The sequence below is a fragment of the Doryrhamphus excisus genome, linkage group LG15 (assembly GCF_037039965.1).
Source record: "Doryrhamphus excisus strain RoL-2023G ecotype Guam linkage group LG15, RoL_Dexc_Guam_v1.1, whole genome shotgun sequence".
Lineage (NCBI taxonomy): Eukaryota > Metazoa > Chordata > Actinopteri > Syngnathiformes > Syngnathidae > Doryrhamphus > Doryrhamphus excisus.
In genome coordinates, this window is record NC_136371.1 from 13,171,480 (window position 1) to 13,182,079 (window position 10,600).

General features: G+C 43.8%; 1 protein-coding gene across 1 annotated transcript; it reads left to right on the plus strand.

The window, feature by feature from the left end:
• Nucleotides 1–480: 480 nt before the first annotated feature.
• On the plus strand, nt 481–10,542 carry mapre1b (microtubule-associated protein, RP/EB family, member 1b). The gene is made up of 7 exons (XM_058050847.2): nt 481–635; nt 1,741–1,878; nt 3,629–3,774; nt 6,754–6,955; nt 7,039–7,148; nt 7,227–7,379; nt 9,355–10,542. The coding sequence occupies exons 2-7, from the start codon at nt 1,758–1,760 to the stop codon at nt 9,397–9,399; spliced, it is 777 nt and encodes a 258-aa protein (XP_057906830.2). The 5' UTR covers nt 481–635; nt 1,741–1,757; the 3' UTR covers nt 9,400–10,542.
• The last annotated feature ends 58 nt before the right edge of the window (nt 10,543–10,600 follow it).

A 10,600-nucleotide genomic window follows, 5' to 3' on the forward strand; every position in this document is an offset into this window, starting at 1 on the left:
TTTACCGATTTTATTGTTGAAGGAAAATCACACTTCTTACACATTAAAATATTTGACGGAAGCTTTGTGTTTTGTCCCCAAAGTCCCCCCACCCACCCCATTTTTTTTTACATTTCATTGTTTATTTGTTTTTTACATGTTTTATTGATGTCTTTACTGTGTTTTTGGAGCAGTGGGGGATGACAGCACAGAGTGGATACACTTCAGGTTCAGTCTGACATTAAATATTGTATCATATTAATACAGTATACTAATGTCTATTTTATGTTAAATTGTGGACAAAATAAATTCTGCACATTATAAAAAAAAATTGTGTATATTTAATAAATACTGGACTGCATACAAACAAAGTTGAAGAAGAGAGGTCATCCTGTATTTGGGTATTTAATACTAGCAATAGTATTTTCATTTCTAAGCATTGCACAGTATAACTGTTTTTATTTTGAGTGTGTCCACTCCGGAGCACAAGATGGCGGTAAAGTGTAATCAAGCTGACGTTTAACACCACGAAGAACAAATAAAAGGGGAAGGAGTAAAAAAAACAAAAAACACGAAAACAGCAGTTGAGTCTTTTCTTCCGCTTGGACTTGGACCGAACATCTTAGGAGACAATCAGCAGAGTTTTTGACTTTAAGGTGGGTAATGGGCTGAGTTTGTCCGCTGACGGGAGGCCCACAGCGGCGGCTTGCAGCATCGACTAATCCGCGCTTTTTGTCCCTCCCTGTTAAAATGACACAGCTTATCACAAGAAATACTAAAAATAATGGTTGATTACATATGCTAAAGTAAATAATGTGCGTTTCTCTAATGAATAAATAAAAATAATGAATGGGAATATATTTTCCGGGGGAGTCATGAATAGTAAGTGAAAAGGCCGGCCGGCTGACTCACGTTAGCCGGTGCTGTTTCTCAGCGAGACAAATGTCATTTTTCTTTGCATAGTATAGCTCATCCTGGGTGGACATTAGACGAACATCTGTTTACAACATTACCGAAATACCATTTTATATGATGATGCTGTCAACAGTCTCGTGGTAATAATACCCTGTTGCGATGCTATGCTAGCATGAGCGCTAGCCGACTAGCAATCTCGAGCGTTGTTGGCTAGGCTGGGCCTTTTGCCAAAATCTTAAAAAACATCTTCTCATTGAAATAACTATTGGTAATTGATTTGGGAATGTTGACGTTTTCCATTGGGAAAACTATAGAGGGAAAGATGGCCGCATTATGGTGTTCGAGGACATGACAGATGCCCTGTAACATCGGTCGGCGGGGGAATCGATCCAATTAGGATTTGTCGATTCCAGTGTAGTCTGCTGATCGTACCGTATCGTATCGACTACAAATGCAAAAGGATTTTTAAAAAAACGTAGATTATCCTTTTAACTCATTCTGCACCATAAATAAGTGTATTTGTAAATATAGTTAAATTGTCCTGTATTTTTAAATTGAGCAATTGAAACGGTGATACATAACTGCTCTGTACTTTGTACCAAACACCCACTTCCAATGTAAGTGATGCGTTTTTTAAAAACTTAAGTATAAATATTTAGGAGCAAATCCAACATTTATCTGTGCTTGTTTGAAAGGGGCGGAGCTAGAGACACACCAACACGTGTTGATTGGTGGATAGGGAATGATCACTTCCGCTTAGGGCAAGAATGGGTTATTGTTTGCATTGCTGTCATGAGTCTAAATTTGTGAGGGAAAACTTTGGCGTCCTCTCACGTCCCCCCCCAGCGACCTGCTGACCGACAATGGCTGTGAACGTCTACTCCACCTCTGTGACCAGCGACAACTTGAGTCGCCACGACATGCTCGTCTGGATCAACGAGTCCCTGCAGATGAACCTCACCAAGATCGAGATGTTGTGCTCAGGTGAGAGCTGTCGAGGGCATCTGTGGCGCCCTTCACGTGTCACCTGACACGACGGCACCAGTGTTGAAAGCCACATGAAAGTAGTCAGACCAGTAAAGCTTTTGTCACGCCGCAGAGGCCCTTCCTGCTCTCCAACACCTCGGTTGATGCACTTTGGTCCTTGGGCTTGGCCTTTTCAGTGCGTTGACAGAGAAGTGCAGCGAAATGTTTGCCAGCAGTCAAGTGAGGTCAGGGGTGCTAAGACTTTTCCAACCTGAAAATGAAAGCCTGTGAGGACCACTGTGATATGTATTAAAGTGTATTACTAGTATGAACTTTAATCTTTTTTTCTTAAATTTTGGTAAATGTCCTGATATTTTAACTCTATGCTGCTAAATTTACATTATTTAATATCGCAACACTCACGCATTAAGCCGTTATTGTGATGTTTGGAGTGTCCCTGAATGCATCTGGCATTCTTGCACTGAGAATGTGACAGAAAGAAAGGAGGAAGTAGAGACGTGGGATGGAGATACATACAGTATATAGTACATAGTGTATATCTGATTGTATTGCAGTGTGTGTTCTGGTCAGAATGAAGTTGTTAAACAGTGTCAGGCTCTGGGACTGTGAGGACGCTCCACTGCTCCACCGACCCGCTCTGGGGCACGTGTTAATTACGCTAAAAATGTTAATGTATTAATTGAAAAAAATGTTTTACCGCCGCTAACGTGTTATTTTTGACAGCCCAAATTATTACATTTTATTATTATCTTCTTCTTTCTCTTTGGGCTTTTCCCTTCAGGGGTCGCCACAGCAAACCAATCTCCTCCATCCAACCCTGTCCTCTGCATCTGTCTCTCTCATGTCCTCCTTCACTACATCCATAAACCTCCTCTTTGGTCTTCCTCTACGCCTCCTACCTGGCAGCATCCTTCTACCAATATATTCACCATCTCTCCTCTGGACATGTCCCAACCATCTCAGTCTGGCCGATAATTGACTTTAAACTCTAACATGTAATGTCCCTCTGATGTACTCCTTCCTGATCCTATCCATCCTGGTCACTCCCAATGAGAACCTCAGCATCCTCATCTCTGCTACCCCCAGTTAGTATTATTATTATTATTATCCAGTTATTATTATTAATGTATTGGGAACAAAGTGGCAATATTCCTTAAAGAACGTTTAAAAATAATATTGAAGAAAAACGGTGAAATATTTGGACAATGGAATAAAAACATCTAAAGAGCAAAGGTGATACTATCCATAGGCTTTTCCACCTTTTTATCACAAAGCTGAGAGAGTTTTTTTTTTTTGTCTTGAAGTAGCTTTACAAAATATCAAAGTGGCCACTGGCTGCAAACTTGGACACCCCATATCTCTCGTTCTGCGTGGTAGCCAAGACAGCTACCAAGTACGGACATGTGGAATTGTTATGTGTGTAATTTGACTGCTTGTTCAAGATGAATGAAACCATAACCACATAACGCCTCTGTAAGCATCGACTGTCAGGACGAAGGCTCTGCTGCCCAAGGCACCTTTCCACTTGAGTCTGTGTTTGAAGCTACACATTCACAGAGGCTGGTAGTAGCTGTGAATGCACTCATGCTATTGCTAAGCGTACTAAGTCCAGAAGTGCATGAATTGAGACAAAGCCAGACTCTGGTGGTCTTTTACTTCTACTTTTCACCGTGCAAGTCACTCCACCAAAGGAGCCTCACACACGCTGGTGCCAGATGGTGACGTGACTTTATTTGTGTGCACGCAGGTGCTGCCTACTGCCAGTTTATGGACATGATGTTCCCGGGCTCCGTGCCTCTAAAGAGGGTCAAGTTTGCCGCCAAACTGGAGCACGAGTACATTCACAACTACAAGCTCCTTCAGATTGCTTTTAAGAAGATGAACGTCGACAAAGTGAGTGTGGATCGAGTTGTTCTTGAATTGAGGAAGGTTTTCTAGTGGCAGGCGGTTGTGTGGTTGCTTCCTGCTGCTGGCTCTCTTCATTGTTGTGCATAAAAGAGTCTTCTAAGGAGGACCTGTTGATTAGTCCTAATCAAGTATCATGACATTAGTATGAGCATGTCACTACTTTCAGGAGATGCACAATCCAGGAGCCATCTGCTGTGGCCAGTGCACTATATTCAGACACATGAGACATCGCCATTTTTAAAACGGTTTTATTGGTATGATGTCATCATTCCATCATATCGGCCAGACCGTGCTCATTCACCCCTAATGAATAACCTAGCACATCATGGCCAACCCTGAAGTGGCTTCAGAGTTTTTCATCAACCCCTACACACATGCACTACTCCAGCCAGCCAGCAGAGGGCAGAATTTGTGTAACGCATTCGTCCATCCATCCATTTTCCTCCACTTATCCGGGTCGGGGGGGCAGCAGTCTCAGTAGGGAAACCCAGACTTTCCGGCCCCCGGCCACCTCCTCCAGCTCCACCAGGAGGACACCAAGGCGTTCCCAGGCCAGCTGTGAGACATAATGCCTCCAGCGTGTCCTAGGTCTGCCCCGGGGCCTTTTCCCGGCTGGGCATCCAGTAAGGAACACCTTACCAGGGAGGCGTCCGGGAGGCATCCGGACTAGATGCCCGAGCCACCTCAACTGACTCCTCTTGATGTGAAGGAGAAGCGGCTCTACTCTGAGCCCCTACCGGATGACTGAGCTCCTCACCCTATCTCTTAGGGTGAGTCCAGCTACCCTACGGAGGAAACTCATTTCAGCCGCCTGTATCCGCCATCTCATTCTTTCGGCCATGACCCAAAGCTCATGACCATAGGTGAGGGTGGGAACATAGATCGACCGGTAAATTGAGAGCTTTGCCCTCCGGCTCAGCTCTCTTTTCTTCACGACAGTCCAGTACAGCGGCCGCATTACTGCCAAGGCTGCGCCGATCCGTCACAATATTAGGATTTCAAAAAATACATATTTCAACCGTGTGCTACTAAAATGAAAATTTTTTGGATTATTTTATTATGAGTTTATTCTCATACAATTGCAACTTTTTTCCCTGATTTTATTCCCATAATACAGTGAAGAAAATAAGTATTTGAACACCCTGCTATTTTGCTATTTCTCCCACTTAGAAATCATGGAGGGGTCTGAAATTTTCATCGTAGGTGCATGTCCACTGTGAGAGAGATAAACTAAAAAGAAAAATCCAGAAATCACAATGCATGATTTTTTAACAATTTATTTGTGTGATACAGCTGCTAATAAGTATTTGAACACCTGAGAAAATGAATGTTAATATTTGGTACAGTAGCCTTTGTTTGCTATTACAGAGGTCAAACGTTTCCTGTAGTTTTTCACCAGGTTTGCACACACTGCAGGAGGGATCTTGGCCCACTCCTCCACACAGATCTTCTCTAGATCAGTCAGGTTTCTGGGCTGTCGCTGAGAAACACGGAGTTTGAGCTCCCTCCAAAGATTTTCGATTGGGTTCAGGTCTGGAGACTGGCTGGGCCATGCTAGAACCTTGATATGCTTCTTACGGAGCCACTCCTTGGTTTTCCTGGCTGTGTGCTTCGGGTCGTTGTCGTGTTGGAAGACCCAGCCACGACCCATCTTCAATGCTCTGACAGAGGGAAGGAGGTTGTTCCCCAAAATCTCACAATACACGGCCCCAGTCATCCTCTCTTTAATGCAGTGCACTCGTCCTGTCCCATGTGCAGAAAAACACCCCCAAAGCATGATGCTACCACCCCCATGCTTCACAGTAGGGATGGTGTTCTTCGGATTGTACTCTTCATTCTTCTTCCTCCAAACACGCTTATTGGAATTATGACCAAAAAGTTCTATTTTGGTCTCATCTGACCATAAAACTTTCTCCCATGACTCCTCTGTATCATCCAAATGGTCATATGCAAACTTAAGACGGGCCTTGACATGTGCTGGTTTAAGCAGGGGAACCTTTCGTGCCATGCATGATTTCACATCATGACGTCTTAGTGTATTACCTACAGTAACCTTGGAAACGGTGGTCCCAGCTCTTTTCAGGTCATTGACCAAGTCCTGTCGTGTAGTTCTGGGCTGATTCCTCACCTTTCTTAGAATCATTGAGACCCCACGAGGTGATATCTTGCATGGGGCTCCACTCCGATTGAGATTGACCGTCATGTTTAGCTTCTTCCATTTTCTAATGATAGCTCCAACAGTGGACCTTTTTTCACCAAGCTGCTTGGTAATTGCTCCGTAGCCCTTTCCAGCCTTGTGGAGGTGTACAATTTTGTCTCTGGTGTCTTTGGACAGCTCTTTGGTCTTCGCCATGTTACAAGTTAAAGTCTTACTGATTGTATGGGGTGGACAGGTGTCTTTATGCAGCTAACGACCTCAAACAGGTGCATCTGATTCAGGATGATACATGGAGTGCAGGTGGACTTCTAATGGGCAGACTAACAGGTCTTTCAGGGTCAGAATTCTAGATGATACACAGGTGTTCAAATACTTATTTGCAGCTGTATCACACAAATAAATTGTTAAAAAATCATGCATTGTGATTTCTGGATTTTTCTTAGTTTATCTCTCTCACAGTGGACATGCACCTACGATGAAAATTTCAGACCCCTCCATGATTTCTAAGTGGGAGAAATAGCAAAATAGCAGGGTGTTCAAATACTTATTTTCTTCACTGTATATGTTTCCAAAATGAGAAGTTGTCATTAAAAGTATTTTTTTCTTTATTTTTTGCACTGTATGCTACTAAAATGACAATTTTACCCCCATAAAATTGACTTTTCTTCTTTTTTCCCCAAATATTTAAACTTTATTCGTGAAGCTGCTGTTTGTTTTCTTGTGAAGTGATCTTGTCAGATGGTGTTAGACCCTGGACCACCTGAGTTGGCGCGTCAGTGACCTCCTGCTTCCTGCTTGTCTTTTAGATCATCCCCGTGGACAAACTGGTCAAGGGCAAGTTCCAAGACAACTTTGAGTTTGTGCAGTGGTTCAAAAAGTTCTTTGACGCCAACTATGAAGAACGGGTTTATGACCCGTTGGAGGCGAGGCAAGGACAAGACGCCTCGCCTGCCGCCAACGCCGCCATGTCTGCGCTCAGCAAACCCCCGAAGAAGACCATCAGTCAGGGTTAGGCCGCAGCTCACCAAAAGCAAGACAGGTTTTTCGGTTCTGTTGCTGAAACCCCCCCCCCTTCCCTTTTGTCTCTTCAGCTCCTCAGAGGCCGCCTGTTGCCAAGGTAGCGCCCAAGGTGTCAACCGTCAGCACCAGGAAGCCTGGTGGTGCAGGAGCTGATGACGAGAGGGCGGAGCTACTGAATGAAGTAAAAAAAATGACACACACGCCAAACAAACCCATAACATTCATCCTTGTGTCGAGTTGACATTTCCCTCGTCCACAGGTCGAGGTCCTGAAATGCACCATCCAGGACATGGAGAAGGAGCGAGACTTTTATTTTGGTAAGCTGAGGAACATTGAGTTGATTTGCCAGGAGAATGAAGGCCAGGGCGACCGCACGCTGCAAAGGATCGTGGACATCCTGTACGCCACAGACGTGAGTGCTTTGTTGGTCTACCATGCATGCGTAAGCTGTAGAAGCACTGAGGTTGAGCACCACGATGTTCCCACATGTAAACATTAAACAAGAAGCTTTTGAAAAAAGCTGTCCCTCTCGGTACAGCATTACATTTTTCATGATTTGGACGGATTTATCAAGCCCTACAGAATAGACATGGTAGATACCAAAAGAAAGGGTATAGACTTTCATCAGAAAAAAGTTTGTTTCCACTTTTTTCCATTCTTCAGTCATCAACATTGTAGAACAGTTTCAGCGAGATATCACTTCTCAAAAAAAAGATACATTTCAGGTAGAACTTTGACACAAATGTAGCCATATATATTTAGCCACAATGTCTAAACAACCATGGCACAACATGAACTTAGACTCCCTTTATTGTCATTGTACAAAAACACAGTAGTGAAATTGCCAACGAAATGTCGTTGCCTGGCTCCCATATAATAACAGACACAAAAGAAGATAAGTAATAATAAATAATAATAATAATAATAATAATGTGGAGAATAAATAGATAGAATAGACACCAAATATGAACAACATAATGTAAAGTGCAGCGTGAACAGTAAATTGCCCAAATAATTTAAATAATTTAAATAAATAATAATAATGTAAGTAAAGGTAGGATAAAGGTAGGATAGGATCAGGAAGGAGTACATCAGAAGGACATTACATGTTAGAGTTCTTTGAGATAAAGTCAGTTATCAGCCAGACTGAGATGGTTGGGACATGTCCAGAGGAGAGAGAGTGCATATATTGGTAGAAGGATGCTGCCGGGTAGGAGGCGTAGAGGAAGACCCAAGAGGAGGTTTATGGATGTAGTGAAGGAGGACATGAGAGAGACAGAAGCAGAAGACAGGGTTGGATGGAGGAGATTGGTTTGCTGTGGCGACCCCTGAAGAGAAAAGAGGAGGAAGAAGGTGTGCATGCATGTATACGGGTTAAAAATTCCCTTCCATGCGTAACCTCCTTGGCGCTACACGGCAAGATGTCTTTTCACTTCCTGGTTGCTGCAAAGGATGGATTTCAGTGGGAGAGATGCAGGCAGAGTTCTTATAAAATGTACCCTTTTTTTCGGCCTGAAACTGCACCAACCATGATTTCTTTTATTGTGGAGTTGCATCATCAACTCTTTGTGCCTCCCATGCAAAACAGAAGTAAGACATAGAAATACTACGTCCTTGGGAGGAAGGGCTTGGGTTGAAAAAACATGAATACGTCTTTTGGTTGCACCTTTCAAGCAACTCTAATGATGGTATTCATATACAATAAATATCTTTCTTTTCAAATTCCTATGACAACTTGACAACTTTTTTTTTTCAATTAACATTTTTGTTATTAATGTTAAATTATGTTGGCCCCCATGCGCCACTTTGGACACCCTGCCAGACCACTAGTGGAAATCTGTTCCAAGGTAAAAGCGTGGGTCTGTTGCCACAGCAACACCTATAAGCGCACAATGTGGGAGCAATCTGAGTTACAATACATACTTAGTAGTCAAATTTTCAACGTTATTCTTTCTATTCTTAAACTTTTATTGACTTTTTCCTCGTAAACTGGGGACTTTACTCTTGAACTCTCCGATTTTTTTTAATGTAGCCCTAATATTCTGCTGTACTAACAGGATGTTGATAAAAAAAAACAAAAAACAAAACATCCCAAAACAGAAACCTTCAGAACTCATTGTACTCATGCACTATATTAATAACACAAGCTGTACGCTAACCAGAAAACGTACACAAACAGGTGTCACACGCTGGCCGAGGTTCCACTGTAATCTGTTGCAGGGTCCAGCCGTGGCCATTATTACGCTTTAAGGGGAAATTGGAATGCATCGACACGCGTGCGCACACACGTGCAAATTGTAACTAGTTCATGGTGTTACATTTGTAGAATGGATTTTGGGGGAGGTACGGTCCTGAAAGACAACAATGTCATTGTTCTCTTCCTGCAGGAGGGATTTGAGATACCGGATTCTGAAGAGCAGGAGGAGTTTTAACATTTGAAGACCACAGGCTGACCCCAAACCGCCCGACCCACCCCACCCCCCATCCAATCCCTCCACCACCTACGTCGACGTTGCGGTCGCGCCTCTCCACCCCGCTGGGCCCAACTCAAGCCTTCCGCCAGCAAATGTCTCAGCCGCCGGCCTCTTCTTCTTGCACGCCCCAAGAAGTATCAGATGTTTCGTATGAGGCTGGAGTGGAAGATGACGACGTTGTGCGTGTGTGCATGTGCGTGCATGTATGTGCTGTACATCTTTAACAATCCACATCATCCTCCTTTGAAGACCCGACTGTCAGTTGACCAATCAGTTTGTCCCAAACTAAGTCCAATTTAACCTTTTTGTTTGCTTGGGGTTTTTCCACTGCCAAATGAGTGCCTCGCTTTTTCGTTTTTTACATTCCCTACCAGTCCTGTAATTTGAAAAGACGCCACGTGTGTCGCCTCACTCCTTTCATTGAGGCTCCAAATGTCACCCCCGTGCTGCTTGCTGGTGCGTAGCGAGCTGCCAAGTGTCACCTTCCACCCCTGAAGGGCTTGTAGCTTGGCCAGGGACGAGTCTGGCAGTCTGGTCTTCACTCGTCGACTAAAGCGGGAATTCTCAAAGCGTCAAATGCAGTCCAGGCCAATGGAGGCGGACCTGGATCAGTGCAAACGCTGAATGTTGTGTAATTGTGTTGAGTGTATGTGTGTAAAAAAAATGTATTTGTGTCGTTTGAGATCAGCCTCCTTACTTTGGAACAAACTCAGTCAAATGGCCTTAATCGAGCAACCTGCATTCATTGTCTTGACCATTTCTCTCCAGTGTAATGTTCTCACAGTGTTTTCATGTCGTCTAAAGAAAAAACTTGATGTCAGGGGTTTGTTAGGACTGTAAAGCTCAGACATGGGTGTGGCAGGCTCACCTGTCTTCCATCAAGCACGTCTCTGGTTGCCGAGGCTTTCCTTTGCCGTGTGGGTGCTCCAAAGGCGCAAACATTCACCTTCAAAGCGGAGCGTCCTGCCAAAATCACGGGAGACAAGCAGCAGTCTCATGTCCCCAGGGCCTTTTTTAACCCAGTGAATGTTGCACACAATCAGACGGTGCCTGCGTGTTCTTTTGCCTTCTCATTAAAAACAGACTGTTTCCAAATCTTCATTGTTCTGGGCGAATCTTTTTCTTGGCCAACAAAGGAACATGAAACTACAGCGCTTGG

What these genes read in the sequence shown, in the direction of transcription:
- mapre1b (XM_058050847.2), top strand. Translation starts at nt 1,758, where the DNA reads ATGGCTGTGAACGTCTACTCCACCTCTGTGACCAGCGACAACTTGAGT. An exon ending in GAAGAAGACCATCAGTCAGG is followed by an intron (nt 6,956 to 7,038) that starts GTTAGGCCGCAG and finishes TTGTCTCTTCAG; the next exon opens with CTCCTCAGAGGCCGCCTGTT. An exon ending in ACATCCTGTACGCCACAGAC is followed by an intron (nt 7,380 to 9,354) that starts GTGAGTGCTTTG and finishes CTCTTCCTGCAG; the next exon opens with GAGGGATTTGAGATACCGGA.